The sequence below is a fragment of the Volvox carteri genome (assembly GCF_000143455.1).
Source record: "Volvox carteri f. nagariensis unplaced genomic scaffold VOLCAscaffold_28, whole genome shotgun sequence".
Classification (NCBI taxonomy): Eukaryota; Viridiplantae; Chlorophyta; class Chlorophyceae; order Chlamydomonadales; family Volvocaceae; genus Volvox; species Volvox carteri.
Window position 1 is genome coordinate 738,912 of NW_003307571.1, and position 17,958 is coordinate 756,869.

General features: G+C 55.3%; 2 protein-coding genes across 2 annotated transcripts in view; both read left to right on the forward strand.

Annotated features, from left to right (window-relative positions):
- Positions 1 to 5,046: 5,046 nt before the first annotated feature.
- Positions 5,047 to 12,483, forward strand: VOLCADRAFT_105407 (uncharacterized protein; the record flags this gene model as incomplete). Its single annotated transcript, XM_002952144.1, has 12 exons — positions 5,047 to 5,465; positions 6,031 to 6,124; positions 6,645 to 6,818; positions 7,048 to 7,331; positions 7,501 to 7,663; positions 8,153 to 8,284; positions 8,776 to 8,839; positions 9,452 to 9,609; positions 9,950 to 10,026; positions 10,206 to 10,371; positions 10,767 to 10,859; positions 11,410 to 12,483. The coding sequence occupies 12 exons, from the start codon at positions 5,047 to 5,049 to the stop codon at positions 12,127 to 12,129; spliced, it is 2,544 nt and encodes an 847-aa protein (XP_002952190.1). The 3' UTR covers positions 12,130 to 12,483.
- A 2,647-nt stretch (positions 12,484 to 15,130) lies between these two features.
- Positions 15,131 to 17,958, forward strand: part of VOLCADRAFT_105408 (uncharacterized protein) — a gene marked incomplete at its 3' end in the record, with an annotated part of 3,999 nt that continues 1,171 nt past the window's right edge. The window contains exons 1-5 of the mRNA XM_002952145.1: positions 15,131 to 15,347; positions 15,939 to 16,025; positions 16,602 to 16,936; positions 17,078 to 17,122; positions 17,584 to 17,774. Coding sequence (XP_002952191.1) covers positions 15,296 to 15,347; positions 15,939 to 16,025; positions 16,602 to 16,936; positions 17,078 to 17,122; positions 17,584 to 17,774 — 710 coding nt within the window. The 5' untranslated portion in view covers positions 15,131 to 15,295. The remainder of the gene's footprint in view (positions 15,348 to 15,938; positions 16,026 to 16,601; positions 16,937 to 17,077; positions 17,123 to 17,583; positions 17,775 to 17,958) is intronic.

Consider the following 17,958-nt stretch of genomic DNA (forward strand, 5'->3'; position numbering starts at 1 on the left):
TGGATTTTGATGTACGGCAGTGCGACCGGAGGATGTGGATGTGGAGCTTGCAGCCGCGGCAGCGGCTCCGCGAGCTCTGATGCCGGCGGCGGACTGAGCGGTCGACGTGCCGGCGGCGGCGGCGGCGGCACCGCCACGGGCCATGCCGATGCGCGTGGTGGTCGGTGCCGAAGTCCCTGGGCCGCCTACCGCCGATGCCGTTGGTGTCGCCGCCGCCGCCGCCGCCCGACCCGCTGGCCTCGGCACCGCCGCTCGCGCCTCCGCCACTTGCATCCGCGATGACGTCGCCGGCGCTGCCGCCGAGGACGCCACGGAAGTCCCCCGTGCTGCCGCCATGCGCACCGCCGGCGCTGCGGATGACTCTCGCAACACACCCCTTGACGGCACCTCCGTCTGGCCACTCCCATGGGGCAGTGTGGCGGAAGCGGCGTCGCTGCCGGCGGATGCCGTACGTCCCGCCCCAATGCCTGTCCGCGGCGTCACCATCGCCCGTTCCGCCCGGCTTACCACAGTCCCCTCCCCACTCAGTGCGGTCGAAGGCCCTTGAACTGCCGTACGCCGTAAGGCCAAGGATACGGCCTCATGCACTTGCCCAGATCCTGGTCTGGATCCAGAACCAGATCCAGCTGCCGCCGGCGCTGCGAGTGGCAAAGACGCCGATAGCGCCGACGGCGGTGACGTCGTTGGTCGCGCGAGTGATGCCGCCGCGGTGTGCGCGGCGGGCTGCATCGGCCCGGCGGCGGCTAGAGGTCCAAACATGGAAAGAGGCCCAATGCCCAGGTTGTTGGCCAACGAATCAACAGCCGTTGGCGGTTGGCGCGGTTGTAGTTGGCGTGACTGAGATGAAACGTCGTCGGAACGCGGCCCCGCGGAGAAGGGCTGCTGCGTCGCATCGAGCAGCACCCCAGCGGCGGCGGCGCCGCCGCCGGCGGAGCGTCCAGTGGCCGCGAGGCCGCCAGCCGCCGCGGCCAGCGCGGGAGATGACGGGCAGTTCAATAAAGCCGCGGGGGAGGACAAGGAGGGGGTTCGTAACCCAAGCTGAGCGACAGGGGGAGGTACGGCACCGCTGACGCCGTCGCCGCCATTAACGACGCCGGCGCCGGCAGCCATGCGACCGCCCTCCGAGCTGGCAGTGGCGCCGCGACGCAGCATCTGATGGTACGTGGTCTGTACGGAGGATGTTTGCCGAGCTGAGGCCAATCCTGAATCGCTGGGTTCCCCCCTGGCTGTCGTACCGCCGGGCCCAGATTCACCGGTGCCGCCAGCGGCTCGGCCGCCGCTGACATAGCTGCAGCCGCCGGCGCCGTCAGCGTCGTCGTCAGCGTCAGCGCCGACGCCGGCGGCCGGCCCTACAGCCGCCGCCTCCGCCGCCGCTGCCGCGGCGGCCGCGCGAGCCTCCGCCGCACGTGCAGCTGCGCTCCCAGGACCTGAGGGGTTAAGATTATAAAACACCACCCGGCGGTGTTTCTTCCCGTTCGAAAGTGCTTTGAAAGAGTGAGCTCTTTCCACGGAGATATTTTCCTAGATATTTCTCCAAGGCGCAATCACATATGCGTTACATAACGAAAGGGGTGAGGTATTCACATAGGTACTCAGGCGGGTTCTCAAATGGCTCAAGAAAGGGGTATCCAGACCGGTGATGATCAGGTATGATAACCAGAGGCCAGCGACAGAACTGGGTCCTGCACTCGGGATCCATTTCAAGTAAGGACCCTAAGTAAGACTACAACTGCTATATCCGCATTTTGCCACACGGCTATGCAAGAGGCGGGCTGGAAGCTGGTTGGGATTAGCTGGTCGGATGAGGCGTGTAAGCTGCGCCCTTGTCAGCTGACGTACATGTACGGGCAATTGTTCGTCACGTACGACACGTACCCGCCACAGGTCCCCTGACACGTGCGGGCGGCCGACGCATGACGCCGCCTCCAGGCACCAATGCATTGCCTTTGGCTAGCCGTACGGCAGGTCGACCGGGGGGCCCCCCTCTTGTCGTAGTGGCTGTGCCGCTAGCTGTTGCTACTGCCATTGTTGCTGCACCTCCACCTCCAACGGCAGTAGCAGTGGCAGCGGCGGCGGCGGCGGCTCCTCGATTCGCCTGCGCTCGGCGCCTGTCCATGCCAATCGATGACAAACCGCCGCCAGTGTTGCCATTGCCGCCGCCGCCGCCGCTACCGCTACTGCCAGGCACAATTCGGCTGCGCGACTGCACTGGCCCGGAAGGCGCGGCGTTGCCGGCGGCGGCTGCGGCGGCGGCACCGCTGCCATCAGGACGTGCCACAGCTCCCAGGCCGCGACTGCTACTGCTGCTGTTATTGCCTCTTGTTGCCACAGTCCTATCTATCCGGATGTGGCCGGATGCATGGCTGGGCGGGGACAAGGGCGGCAGCGTATGGGCACTGGGCTCCTGACAAGAAAGAGACGAAGGTCCGGCGCCGACGAAGAGCTGGGATGGGCCCCGAAATGACCCTGCTGGAGTCAGCTTGCCGCCGTGGGCGGCGCTGCCGGCTGCGCCGCCGCTGCCGGAGCCGGCGTAGTCGCCTGTGTGAGGTGGACATGTGGTTGGGGTGAGAGGATGGAGGAGGAGATCGTAGCGGGATTTCTGTGCGCGGTGCGTTCGGCAGCAGAGTGGTGTGTGTGCCGGGCCCAGCCTCTAAGGGCGGCCGACGCTCCGCGCGAAGCGGGAGGTCGCCTCCCCTGAGTAGATTTTCTTTGGGAGGAGGAAGGACGAGCAAGGAACACAACGATTCGGTGCCTAAGTCTGCTGCATGGTAATCGCGCACAGCAAGGCCAGGTGCATTTGTGACCCATAAAACCCTCCGTCCTATGCGGGTTAGTTACATCATGACTTGGGATATCAAGTACACAGTTTCTGCATCACACTCCTCCTGTGGTCAACAAGGCAACACCAAGGGGGCCGACAACCCTGCCAAGCACCCCTCAGGTTGAGAAAACATCCATTCTACTCAGACCCTAATGTTTAAATCGTCCGTCATCCCAGGGATAGAACATACCTCGCGACTGAATTCGCCCGCGGCCGGACAAAATTTCTGCCATGGAGATAGAAGCAGTAAACGATGTCAAAATCTACGTTTACATTCTGAGGCTTACTAACCTCATCATAAAACCTGCTAGGTTGTCTGCAGACTGAGAAGCTCAGAACTCATTGGATAGGACCTGCAAGGATAACGTAGCATTTGTTATAATAACCTGCTTAAAGTAGTATTACATCGGATCCAGAAAAGAAATCTATGCACGACGCTTTGCCAAGCGAAGGGAAGGGAAGGGAGAGGGTTACAGTACGGCAACTGGTCGCAATGCAGAAGGTTGGATCAATGACAATAAGTATTTAAATAAAAGTTGAAAACTAACATAATTTCATTGATGGTTCTTTTGCTCAGCTGCATTAGTCACAGCTTGCCCAACTATCTGGACGTTCGATAACTAACCTTACAAAGAACATTCCTTGCTACATTTTTCATCTGTGATACATCCGTCAAGCCGTGTTAACATTTGCAGCAGAAACGGCAAGCTGTCCCCTTTGGTTTGTTAACGTCCGCAACTGGACCCATGGGCCATCTTGGGCCATCTGAGGGACGTGTTTAATAGCGACAGGTGCAAGCCCTAGAGTACGGGTAAGGAGGATATTTTCATAGGGAGCCTAAAAGGAGTTCACAACAAATTAGCTGCCCTGTAAAAGGGTTACAAATATCCGGTAAAGAGTAAAAAAGTCGATGCCCCAAGCCCATACGCCGTATGCAAATGTACAAGTCCTGTGACCAAAGTTACATTGTCGCTAGCCGTAACGTGCGTTTGCCTTCAGTTAGTTCAAAAACCGCGCTACAAATCTGCTTGCCCAGGTACTCCCGTTTTGCGCACGGGAAATAGAGCGCCACTTCTCCTTCAAAGCGTTGTCATGAAGCACATGGAAAGGATCAGAAAACACCAAGACTGGAACTGCTTTACCTGAACCTGCTGATGAAATCCTTGAGGTCCACGCGAATAAGCAGTACCAGTAAAACAGGCGCACAAAGTGCAGCAGAATGGGTTGCCATATATATTACCACCATGGGCACGGCGGTAAGTGCTCAGCAATTCGACACTAAAAGAATTGCCGAACAGGACAGCCCGAGATCTCTGATGTTAAGTAGTCTTACGCCTGTCATGCTTTGGGTGAGGAGTTGGGTTGCGATTGTGAGGGACATCGATAAGCAACGGTGCCCAGGCCTTGCATGGCGGTTCGGAAGCGCTTGGCCAGGTGAGGAGGAGGGTTGCAGAGCGGTCTTCATGCAGCGGAGGGCCGGGCACAGGATGCGGATAGGAAAGAATAGGATAGAAATGTGGACCCGCAAGGATAAGGATGGCAGCGGGGCCAGGATGGCAGCAAAAACATTTGGAAGGGTCGACGCCAACCCACCAATGTTGAGGATGGGGGAGGGAGGTGGGGGGATGCAGTCACCAGGATGCGGGATGTTTGGCTCGAGGACAGAAAAAAGCGGGGTGTAGGATGATCCAACCGACCGGATGCGTGCCCGACCTCCCCCAAAGGCTGCGAGAGGACAGGGCACCGCTATGCAACCCTCCGGGTGAATTATGTGAAGGTCCCCTTACTGGGGTGAGCACCGGTGCAAAAGGCTGTGCAGCTAAATGCCATGGGAACCAAAACGGATGAGGTCAATAATTTCCGCCATCTCCAAGGACAGGCATGCTGGTCGCCCAGCGAGCTCTTGTAACCTCGTGCAGACTGCACAACACCAGTGAATTTGCAACCAATATTGAAAATGTTCACAGCGCAGCTTAGCAGACCTTCTGGGCGCCATATAAAGTTAAAACATTGAGTAAAGCGTGGAGTTGGCCGTTAGTACGATTCGATTCGTGCAATGTTTCGCTCAGTGCACATTATAAGTAGCAAGACCATACCATATGATATTTGCAATTATTGATTTTCTGGGCTAGGCTCTATTGATGTCCACTGGTTGGAAAGGGTCCTTTGTTGACCTCTAACCACTTGGTATCGGGCCCGCTTGGATTGTGCGCATGGCGTTTTGAATGGCTAAAAAGCGGAGGAGGCAGGACGCTGAGGAGGTTGCTGCGGAAGAGCCGACAGCCGAGGTGCCTCCTGCGGCTAATGTCGATGGGGCGGCCGCCGCCGATAACGGCGGCACAAATGCCGAAACTGCTGAAGGCGGACATTACAATAAAAGACAAAAATCACTTGTGAATCCGGAGACAGCAAGCTATTTGGAGGAAGTCGTAGCGCACTTTAAGACCCTTGTTGATGACGAGGAGCGCGCTCTGCTTGTTGGAAATGTCCTTGAGGAGATTTCGGGGAAGGAGGTTAAGGTGGGAGGTGACCCCGTTTGCAGTCGACACGTGGAAACGTTGATGGCTGCGGCGCCTGCACAACATCTGCTTAAGTTTCTTACGTCGGTATCCGACGTGGACGGCTTCTTCACGCTCGTCAGTAGGTGCGTCCTTGGACTCGATTGGGTTTCCTGTGATTGGGCCTTAACTTAACTATGGTCAGCTACGACCTTTTGTCCTTCCGTCAAAACCTTGCGAAACCATGGTAATCTGTCATAAACCTCAAATAGCCTTTAAATCAAAGGTTTGAGCCTTTACATAGCGTGCGATTGATTCCTCATGGGCCCTGCACCCTCTCACGAGCTCCATGAGATATCTAGGGGGCCCATAGCACCCAATAGCAGCCCAAGGACACAGAGAATGCAGGGACGGACCAGCTAGGTCACTCTTGACAGCCCGCTTGCGTGCTGTCTATGCCCAGACCAGTTGCCTAGTGATATTTCGGGCGTGGGCCGCTTTCATTATGTTAAGCCGCGCTGAAGGTGTAGGTCTTGGGTTCTGTAGTTAAGGCTGACTACTTGCGTGCTGTAGACACGCCCATATAAGGGGGATTAATCTCTGGTGATGACTTAAAACACGTTTATGACCCTTTTTCGTTTCTGACTCTGGCTCTGTTCTTGTGTTGGGCCTTTCCTCCGCCTACGCTATCTTCTGCATCCCTACCAACAGTCCCTTCGGTTCACATGCGGTCGAGAAACTGCTTGTACGATTAGAGGGGCAGCTGAACGCCATGACGCAGGAAGAATACGACGAATTTCTCCGGGTACGACACTTTACGGCATCCTCGCATTAAATTCGGTCTGGTATAAGTGGCAAAAATAATAGGGAAAAAATGATATGCATCGGGGGCAGGGGGCGACGGGACAGGGCGAGAGGAGTTGCTCGTTGTGCTTTGCTCGGCGGATCGGGCTTTTGTTGCTGAAATCATCCTGCAATACCCTGTTTCTATGCGTTCTTGATTGAGGGTGTTGCTTGCGGGCATGAGCGCGTTATGATCTCTAAGCAGTTCTCATCCTCCTCCCGCTTGCTTCAATTGCTGCAGTAGTTGGTGGTGACACCGACACCATTTTATTGCATGTAACAAGTGTGAAGGACCCAGGCCCAGCTAACACTAAAGAGAAGGGCTCTGATGCGTTGAGATAATAATAGCGAAATTCTTTTTTATCATTTATTATTTTGGGAAAATATCGTTTCATTAAATTTAAATGCTTAAATTACTTTATTTATTTTGTCACTACGTTAATATGTATTTGGTCGAGATATGTATGAACCATTGACCCCAGGTGATGACGCTTCTGACGGACAGCATTTGCCCGCACTTGTACGACTACGTGACGGACCGTTTCGCCACGCACGTCGTACGGCGGTTGCTGTGCTTGTTAACCGGCCGGAATGTGCTCCCGCCTCCGGGCAAGCAACAACAACAACAACAACAGCTCCCAGGACTCGAAAACAAGGTGGGTGAGACAGACGACCATAAACCCTGAAGTGTGGTAGGCGCAAGCAAAAGAAGCAACAGACCAAAAGGCCCCGGGGGCAAGCGCCTCAGGAAACCTGTTAACGGTTATACAGTTGACAGTTTGCATCTTAGGGTTTTACACATCTTCCTAAACAGCCTCCAACACCGCCCAATATCAGAAGCCCCGGAGTCCTAACCAGGACCCTTTTTTTTGGTCCCCGGCGCAGCGCAGCAAGTCAGATGGCCCGACGGGACTGGCTGCGAGGCTAGGAGGAGACGGCGGCGGCGGCGGCGGGAAGAAGTCTGCTGCCGCTGCCGCGCTGCTGACGGCTGAGCTGCTAGGGGGCGGCGCCGACGAGCCGCCCCCGTGTCGCCTTCCAGATCTCTTATCGCGGTTTACTGCGGTGGTTTGCAGTGATGATTACGTGGGACCGCTGGTTTCGGAGCTGGTGTATCATCCGTACGCGTGCCCCTTCTTGCAGGCGCTGTTGCGTGCAGCGGCGAGTGACAGGTGTGTGTATGTATGTATGTATGTAAGGTCGATAATACCCGCAATATGCGGCTTTGTCCTCAACGGTTGTTTCCCCCTTGTCGGCTTGGCCTCTGTGTACGACATAATTATACAACCTGAGCCTGACCCCGCGTTTGACTCACCATTCCGTACTGTCGTACATCCGCAGCAAGGCCCTGCGGCAGGTGGTTCCAGTGCTGTTGGGCGCCACGTCGTTCAACGACTCGTCCAAGGGTGGCCCGGGGGCGGTGCTGGAGGGGTGTCGGGATGAGGAGGTGGCGGCCATGTTGACGGATCCCACAACCAGCCACCTCATTGAGGTTATGTTGCAGGTAGGTTGAGGTAAGAGGGGGGGAGATGCGGGGTAGTGTAGGAATTTGGGTGCGGGACGTGTAGCTGTGTTTTGCGCACGGTGGTTTTTGCCGGCCGGCCTCCGGCCTAATTAGGCTCTCGTTGAGGGCGATGTCAGTGCGGTACCGGCCGGGGGTGTGGGAACCCTTGCGATACACGACCCGAGCGAGTGAGTGGCGGCAATGACGATAATCCGCCTACTGGATTTACACATGAATTTTTGTAGCATGAGTCTAATTCCGAGCCGCGCTCATCACACTCGCTCACACTCGCTAGCTTGCCCATTCATTCATTCATTCATTCATTTTTGTAAAATGTATGTTGTGGATGTGCTTGCGGTGCGGGTAAAGAGCATCCTGAAGGGTGGCCTTATTCCAGGTTGGGTACAATAAAAAATTTGATGATAAAATGAAAAACACTTGATATATTCCTGATGGAGGTTCGAACTCGGAATCTCTATCTCGTTGCAGGTTTTTCCCAAACCGCTGATGGAAGAGTTTTTTCGACGCTTTCTGTCGCCACGACTTGCGGACTTGGCATACCACCCCTCTGCCAACTTCGTGGTACAGGCCGCACTGGCAGCAACGCCATCCAAGGAGACGGTGAGTGACCCGGGAGGTGGGTGTTTGGAGCGACACCAACCGCGACCTCCCAACCCCTTTCCTCCCTTCCGCACACTCTGCAGCGCGCCGCGCTTTTTGGGGGGCATCGCTAACAATCTACCGTCCAATGCGGCCACTTTGGCTTTTACGGGCACCCATCCGCACGCGTGTGTGTAGGTGTATATGGAACTTGTAAAGAAAGTAAAAGATCTCTTTCAAGAGCTATCTCAGCATCATTTGATTTCCCCTCTCTTCTCTCCCCTTCCCCCCAAGTTTGGGACAAGGTTAACCCCCCCCCGCCCACCCCCCAAGTCAAAGATCCCCTCCCTTGATGCTGACTCGGGTGCGCAAACGTTATGTATGTATGTCGTTAACAGGCCAAGGCAATGTACGACGGGTTGTCCGGGTTGCTGCCTGATCTACTCCGGCGGCGGCGGAGTGGCGTGGTGGCCGCGCTCGTTGCGTGCTGCGGTCGGCACGGTGTGTGCCAGCGGGAGGTTTGCGCCGCACTGGCCGGTGCCCTGGGGGGGATGTCGCAGTGGCCGAATCTTAAAGGTGCGTGGGTGGGTGGGAGGAAGGATGCATTTTTTGGGTAGATGGGGGGCTGGTCGGTCGGGTGGGTGCGGATTGGGTGTGTTGAGTCGACCGGGTTTTAGGGGGAGCCGTCGGATACCGGAGTCACGTTTTTATTCCGATCAAGGGGAGGTTGAACGAAGTAACGGATTTACTGGATGCAGTTTTTTTACACAATAATAAAGGTATTTTTGCCAGCGGATGTTTTCAGATCTCTTCTTCACAGAGGAGGGGGGTTCGACCCCCAATGGCTTCATAGACCCTCCGTGTTTCTCTCCTACCCCCCCCCTCCCTCTCTCTCTCTGATTGCATCACCCAGGAAATCGCCCACCAACCCTTCCCCAAACCATCAGTGTGCGTCTTCCCGCTCGGCTGCTTAACCTCCATGCGCCGTTGCGGGCCTTATTGCACACCACATGAACGAAAGGCCGGTATCGTAACTTCCCCGGCCTCCCCAGTGGTCGGGGGAGTTGGTTAACCAGGCTACATTTCGGTCATTCATTGTAATACTACGAACTCTGTAGCAACATTTTCCGACAGCTCTTTCTCACACACTCACACACACTCACACCGTGCGCCACCGCACACACGCAGGCGACGCGGTATTGGCTCCCTCGTTACTGTGTCTGGACTCCGCGCCCGTGGTGGGATCCAACGAGCCTTTCACTGCCGCGGCTGTAGCCGGGGCCAGGTCGGGCGGTACGGCACCGCTTCCACGTCTGTCACCGGTGGGCTGTAGCATCCTGATTCAGGTAAGGTGAGGGGAGGTGTGTTTTTGTTGTTGCAGCTCGTGTTGCCACTGGGCGGAGTTTGTGGGGAGTTGGGACAGGGGGAGGGACACAATAAGGGGGGGGAGGAACTGCTGTGTGTTTTAACGATGAATGTGTGTTTTTGAGGTTTTAAATTTTAAGTTTTTTGATGATCAACAATTAAGGATCAATTAAATCTCTCCTCAATACTGTGGCGCGACCGTTCAGTTTTTTTCGTACGCACTGCTTTTGTTAAGATCCATCAGGTCCGTTTCGTGGCTCGTTTTCCTTCACGGCCCTTTTTTAACCTTCACCATTCTGTCTGCCGTACTGCCGTACGCAGGTTCTTCGGTACGGCCAGGGCGCGTGTCGGTCATTTACAGACAGCGTGGCTGGTCTGCAGCCCCACGATGCAGCCCGGTATGTTGCACCTGGGGTTTTAAATGGCACGCGAGTTTTATACCGGGTTTCGGGTTTTCCGGCTTTGCGATGAAAACCACTTCCCTCCGAATCCCTTCATTATTATTTATTCCCCTTTCCCCCCTCCGCCGAGCCCCGTCCCCTCCCCGCCCCGCCCCTCCCTTTCCGCATCGCTGCAGGGTGGGCGCTGACCCCGCGGGCAGTCGCGTTCTGGAGGCGCTGTTGGAGGGTAACGCCCCCGCCAAGGTGAAGGGGGCGCTGATGGGCAACCTGGCGGCGCACTGGGATGCGGTGGCGGCAACCGCCTCTGGAAGCTTCCTGGTGGAGACGGCATATCGCTGGGGGGTGAGTGTTGTGTTGTGTGAGAGAGGAGAGGTGTCGTAATGGTTTTTTAAATTTGGTTATATATTTGCATGGATGAACTTTTCTTTCTTTTAAGAAGTGCGTTTTCATCGTCGTCGCGTTTCACATTTTTTCACGGCGTGCCGGCTCCCATGTTTTGTTTATCAAGTCCTCCTCTTAGACATCGCAAACATACATACACACTCTGAAGTCGGGTGGGGTGAACGGATTAGGGTGCCCCTCTAGCAGGGGAGAGCAGGGAACTGCCTCGAGAAAGGGGGCCGCTGGTGAAGTGATACTACCCTGTAACAACATACATACATACACATGTTTCCTACCTCCACACCACACCGACAATGGTGCCCTACCCCACCTCCACCCCACACCTCCGGCTTCAGGACCTGGCCGCCAAGGAGGCCATCGTATCCCGACTTGCCCTCGCCAGTAAGGCCCTGGAGAGCACCCACTGGGGCCCCGCACTGCTGAGGAAGGTGTGTTTTGCGGAGGGGTTGGGAGGGAGGGGCCGGGGGGGAAAGAGGTAAAGCGGCCTTGTTAATACCGGGTATATTATTATGCATCATTAGTATTACTTATTGCTATTATTATTAAGCGGTGATTATATGAAGTATTATTATTAAGTGGTAATAGTAATAAGCAAAAATCACCCACCAACCCTTCCCCAAACCATCAGTGTGCGTCTTCCCGCTCGGCTGCTTAACCTCCATGCGCCGTTGCGGGCCTTATTGCACACCACATGAACCAAAGGCCGGTATCGTAACTTCCCCGGCCTCCCCAGTGGTCGGGGGAGTTGGTTAACCAGGCTACATTTCGGTTCTTCAACACACCTGGTTTGTATAGCCCATTTCCGTACATCAAGACGCTCCAGAGATATCATGCAAAATGCACTGTCTGTGTTCTGTTTGTGCCTTACATGCACACCGCCCCGCGTCTTCAAATATAAGACCTAAATTTAGGAAGTACATCCGTACATGCACACACACACATATACACACATACAAATGTGCAAACACACGCTGCCAGGTGGGCGCGGAAGCTTACAGTCGGGACCCCGAGCAATGGCGCCGTCACGCTGCCTCAGCGAGCAAGACGCTGGACCAGTTCGCCAAGCTGTTTGGAGGCGACGCCGCCGCTGCCACCGTCGCTACCTCCACCGCTGCTGACAATGCAGCAGCGCCCCACAGCTGCCAAACCGACGAACCCAAGGACAAGAAGCGTGGGAAGAAGAAAGGAAAGAAGGATGGCGTGGGGAAAGGGGAGGCTGGTATGAGCACGGCAGGGATAAGTGGGGGTGAGGAGCACGGGGAGGAGGAGGGGGCCGGCGGCGGTGGCGGCCGCAGTGGGAGGGGAAAGCGGAGGCGCGAGGGGAGTGAGGGAAGGGGTGACGGTGACAAGGAGGAGGGGACAGGAGGAGGGGAAGCTCCCAACCCTACGACAGCGGAGTTAGTTGGCGGTGCGGAGGGAGCTGTGGGGGATCCAGCTGCAGAGCCGAAGGGGGGACAGAAGGCAAAAAAGGGCGGGAAGGAGAAGGTGAGGAAGGATAAGAGACTTGGAGGCGGCGGCAAGGGGGGTGAGGCGGTGGGAGCTGCGGGGGATGGCGATGTGGTGGGGCTCATGCAGGAGGAGGTGATGGGAGGCGGTGATGAGGGCCAACAGGACGGCATAGCGTTGTTCGGAGGGAAGGAGAAAGACCCTAAGAAAAGAAAGGATAAGGAAAAGGCGGGCAAGAAGGCGTCGGCTTAAAAAGCTGGTAAACTGCAAGGATAAAAGTTGAGATCTAATTATTGGAACTTCGATCGAACTGGAAACATATTCTGTATGGAGATAGCGGTAGGAGGTAGGCCTTTGCGGGCCGCGTAAAACCTTCGACAAGCGCTGCTGCTGTGGCGCAGGAAAAGGCTGTGAAGGCATGAAAGGCTGCATGGCAAACGGCGGGTGGATGGATGTTTCGATAGACGACTTATCGTCTGTATGGTCTGTTACGTGCGCTCGCAGACATGTGCAGGTTTTGAGTTGCATACATTTATTAGTTTTAAAGGGCGAGGAGGTGCTGGTGTGGATTCTCTTCCTTAAAATTGTAATCTGAAGAGTTCCTGTAAGAATCGTCAATTGGAAGTTGATTCCTTGGCGTGTGTACGTTGGTGTGTGGGTGTAAAAAATAATGTTAGCGCAGGACAGCGGAGTATTCTTCTGTGAGAAGAGGTCTATAGAGGGCTGAATTTGAAACCGCTGAATCCGCGTTTCCGAAGTACCCCGCTCTGTCAGTTGCTATGTTATGACAGCTAAGCTATTAGCTACGTTACGTGCCGCCAGCCCCCTGCCCTAGGCCGCCCACCCTTCCAGCCCTTTTCCCAAGCCAGGGACATCCATACACGACACAAGCTAGCATCACGCGCAACTTGCTTCCTGCGCTGCCGTGTCGATGAAGCGACTCAGCACTTTAGGGGTAGTTACCCCCAAAAGGTAAGTGTACCCTTTTGGTGCAGTCATGTGCCCGCGTGAGCGCTTGAATGTTGTTTTGTATTAGGCTGTAGCATCGGTGTTTGTAGCTCCTCGATCTTGTAGCTAGCGCGTCTTGAAGGACTAAACGCTAAAATGGCCCCCTATCCAACATCTGTGAGTGCGGGTAATGGTCAAGTTCGCTGGACAGCTTTCAGCTGGTTGTTCCGAACGTTGTGTTGGCACCTGTGTGTGCGTGTAGCACCTACTTTATATTAAATATTAACACACGGGACTTCTACATATTGACAATAAAAAAACGCGGGACTTAGATTCCGAGGCTAAATTCTTCAGCTGTGTCCGCTGCTGCTGCTGCTGCTGCTGCTGCGGGGCGCCCCCTCGGAAGAGAAGGGAGAGGTGCACGGGATGAAGTCATCATCTGCAGATCTGCTGACTTCCGCGCGCAGGCGTTAATAGAAGGCATTGCAATATGTATTAAACACAATCCCAAGGCTAGGAAGTTGGTTGGTTGCATGGGGTATTACCGTTATTCCACTCTGTTATCGCGATTGCCAAACTTGAAAGGGAAGGGGCCGCGAAGGGGCTGGGGGTAGGGAATGTGATCTGCCAGGCGCGGGCCGTCTTCCTGACTTTTCGGCATGCCAGGGCTATGTTTCGAGACCTTGCTGCATTATCAGACAAAACTATGGATAGGAATTTGTACATTAGGTTTACATGGCAAGCGTGCGAGAAAAAAGGGCACCGACTTAAGCAGGTGGGCGCAGCATGCAAACAGGGATGCTTGACTTGAGCAGGTTCGCCACAGCTTTAGGCTGTCCATGAATCTGTCAAAAGTGCATCGAACAGTTATGCAGTTTATAAGAAGGCTCAGGCCAACGGTTTCACATGACGATTTTGTTTCTGTGCAACTGGTTCATCTTAACAAATGGCTTCTCAGCATTTCCCTACAAAATTGCCTTCATTTAGCTAAGTAGGGACGCGCGCGCGTACTTTCATTTCGCGTTGCACCACTAGCGGTCGCGAACCGTGTGCCAACAACTCTGCAATAACATCATACATACATAGTACATTAACATCATAGCGCTTACAATAATGAATTGATACAAGTTCAAATTTTCCGACTTTTGCAAGTTCCCACACTTCCACACCGGACGGGCAACCGTCACAGAACACCTAACTGTCAGACAAGGAACCGAACTATGAGCGCGCGCCGTGCATTATCCAAGGAGAGAGCATAAAAATTATATTCATTTACAGTTCCTCATTAGTTTCATTTTCCGATCTATCGGTCCTTAAGGAGGCTGAACTGAGGATGTTACCACACTTGTGACATATCGAATCCGATACCAGCGCACAATGTGCTTAATAAGTAGAATTGTGATGATTGAATAATGTGGCAGCTTTCACTGGCAAATGACGGCGACAGGCGCAGCTTGCGCCCCGCCGCGCCATGTTACTCGACTACAACGTCTGGAACAGCACCCATACGCATGCCCACGGGCACAATACGCCCACAAGCATAATTTCAGGGAATGTCTAGAGCTGTACGGATAGCTGTACTACTGCTTGCCGCTGAGCTCTGTCGCGCAGAATGGCGCATCGACCTGACCGAAACAACCGACTCACCGTCGCCTGCTGCCACCTCAAGCTCCAAACGAAATTTTTACAGAGTGAGCAGCGAAGCTGCATCCGCACCGTTTCAACCCATTTCCGAGCTAAAACACGAGTTGCGCACCGTTGAGAAGGGAAGAACACTAAGCCAGGCGCAACAGCAACCGGAGCAGCAGTACCAACAACACCCTCAACAGCCGCGGCGAAAGCGACAGCAGCAGAAACAGCGGCGGCGGAGGGAATCGTACAGTCGTACAAAGTTGCTTGCCGCCTATCCGCATGTCTACCCCGGCTGCCGGGGGCTGTTGCACCTCCTGGAGGGGTCGCCCGAGGGACGGTCTGAGTTGCAGGTATGTATGTCGGTATGTCAGTATGTACTCGTAGGGTTTTAGGGTTGATGATGCTGGCCGGCCATGCCAGGGGCTGCTCTTTGCGGTCCGCCATGTGCTGTACCACTGACCCGTACAATCAAAACGATAACGACGACAACACATGCGTGTGTGTTTTTATTTACACGTCCATGTCCCAACCCCCCTCCGTCCCTCCACATGTGATCCGCTGGCGCCGGGGAATGTGTACAGCACCTGCACGCGCCGCTGCAAAGACTGCAGTACCTGCAACGTACTGTACGGCAGTACGAACTAGATCTGGATACTTTGATCCAACCGCCCGCAGAGAGGCGGTGGGAGCCGTACATATCCGTTGGGCTACAGGAATGCCCTGGGACAGCCGCTATTGCTACTGCTACTGCCAATGATATTGAAGCTGCTGCTGCAGCTGCGACAGCTGCTATAGCCGCTAATAAATCTACTACTGGCACACGGCCCCTCCTCCGTACATGCGAACGAGTTCTTCGGAGCACCTCTCAAATGGATTTACCTCTGCTGAAGGTCTGCAGCTGCTGCTGCGTCAATGCCAATTGGGATTTTCCTATCCTTATTAGAAATACCATCGACCAATAATATAATAAAAAAATATTTTTTTCACGATGGCTTTCCCATTTTTTGTAAAGGCGATGTTCGTCTTCTCAAACATAAAGGTTTGCCTTGTTAGACCATAATCCTACTTGTCTGCTCCACCTCCCTTTGTTTCATCTAGCTATCCGTGCCCGTATTTTCTGTCGAGCCTAATTAGGCTCCCTAGCTGGTCACGTAAATATATAATCATTAAATATGAAATTGGTCGTCGTTGAGCTTTTTCATTTAATGTTTTGTTGCCGCCCGTGCCGTTATCTGTCTATCGGCTTGGGGCTCAAAGTTAAGTACGACAGTACGGCAGTACGGACACATTCATACATGGTGAACCTCTGCTTTCAGCTCCGTTTTGCCTCCGTTCCGGATCCCGGGGTTTTGGATGTCCATGGACGTACTTACATACATACATGCAAAACTGTCACAAATATAAATATATACAAACAGATTGACAACCCCCCACACTCGCCCCCCCACACACATTACGTATGCAAACGTATATACATACAGGAGGAGCTTACGAGGCGTCTGGCGGCAGCGGCTTCGGAGCTGGATTCCCTCCTATCCGTTACTACGCAGCGGCTGGAGCGGCTGAGGGTGCGAGTGGGGCTGCTGGGGGTGGAAGCGGGTTTGTAGGGAGGCGGGGATTTTATAGCTTTAGGGTTTCAAGTTGGTGTTTGGACTTTAGGACTTTTAGGGTTTTAGTTCGTGTTTAGATTTCGGGTGGGTAAGTGGGCGGGTTTCACGGGTGGGACATCTGTTCGTTGGGAGTTGGGAGTTGGGAGTTAGGCGGTTTGAAGAGCTATACAATGAAAGGCCTAAGGTGGACACTCTTCCAACCGCCCGTACTCCCGCCGCTGCCATCACCGCCGTCTTGCCTCCCCTTCCTCGAGTTTCTCCCTCTGAATCAATTTGCCGTACAATTTGCCATACCACAGGGCCTGCTACGTAATGCAACCTCTGTCGTAGCCGACACGTCAGCACCGACCCGCGGGCCTCAGACCTCAACTTCCAACGGTAGCGCTGCCGCCGGCGGCGTGCCGCCGGCCCGCACTGCCAGCGTAGAAGAAGAAAATGTAGAATCTAGCGCCACGGGCAGAATTGGCGGCGGCGGCAGCGGCGGCGCCGCGGCTGGCGGTCGTACAGTCGGCGCCCTCATTGCCCCCGACCCAGGCGTTCTGGAGCTGTACGACCTACTACTTGTGCCTTGCACCCAATCCCGTCTGAAGCCACGCAACTACATCTCCCATCCGCCGCGTCCGCGCATCTCCCTCATCTTGCCGTACAGCGGCCGGAGGTTGCCGTACATCGTTCGCCACGTTGTGGAACCGCTGCTAACGTGCGCCGCCGCCGCCGCCACCACCGCTGGGGGCAACGTAACAGCGGCGGCGGCGGCGGCGGCCGCGGGGCCGCCGATGCCATTGGATTTTTTCGAGCTCCTAGTGGCTTTTGATGATGTGCATGAGGCTGCGGATTGGGCCGACATCTCAGCGGAGAGTGGCGGTAGGGTGATCCCTGTGTTTCGACCCCAGTACGGCAGTGGTGGCGGCGACGATGGAGGTGGCAATGATAATGGCGCTGGTGGTGCTGGTGGCAGTGGCGAGGGCGGCGGCGAGTCGCCTCCTGTGGTGTCAGTGTCCGTACTTCAGCGCCTGGCGGAGATGGCGGTCGGGGAGATGCTGGTGGTGCTGCGGGTGAGTCCAGCACCCGTGGTTCCGCTGAGGGGTAAGGTAGTGGGGAGAGGAGGAGGTAGCGGGAATGGTAGGGGGAAAGGATGTTGGCATGTGTTGCTTCGAATTGCGGCACGAGGGGTTTTTGGCGCACGTGGTCATTGTTAGCCGCGTCTCCTTAGCACTCTGACATGGCGAGCTTTGACCTAAATTGTCACAACGTCCAACTTCCAACTTCCAACCTCCAACGTCCACAACTCTGCCGTAAATCACAATAAAGCCATAGGGCGGGTGCCGCTGCTGCCTCCAATGTGCACACACAGGGTGATGCCGGTCGACGTATTGACATACAAACACACACACGCACGCACAGACAACAAACACACACAACGACACACAGACAGGGCCATGGCTTCTTGGACATTGCCCACTTGCTTTCTTCCGTACCATCTTCCCGCCTCCCCCCGACTCAATCCATCGCACAGGACGGCGATGGCCTGTCGTACGATTCGTACTGCAGTTGGCTGCACCACGCGCTTCAGGCCTTTAAAGCCTGGCCGCGGTTAGCGGTGCTAGGGGGCCCTGGCTTCGTACCACTGGACGAGCTGGACGAGCGCCAGCAAATGATAGTGGAGGCCCAGAGGAACCAAACCACCAACCGCCAACTGCCATTACGGTTCGTAGTTGCTCTTACAACTACTACCACCAGAACCGTCGACGACAGATTCACTGGCCGCGGAGGCAGTAGCAGTAGCAGTAGCAGTAGCAGTGGCGGTAAATTCACGAGCGGCAGCAGTAGCGGTGGAGGCAGTAGCGATGGGGGCAGCGGGCTGCTTGCCTTCCGCCGTACAGCCTGCTTG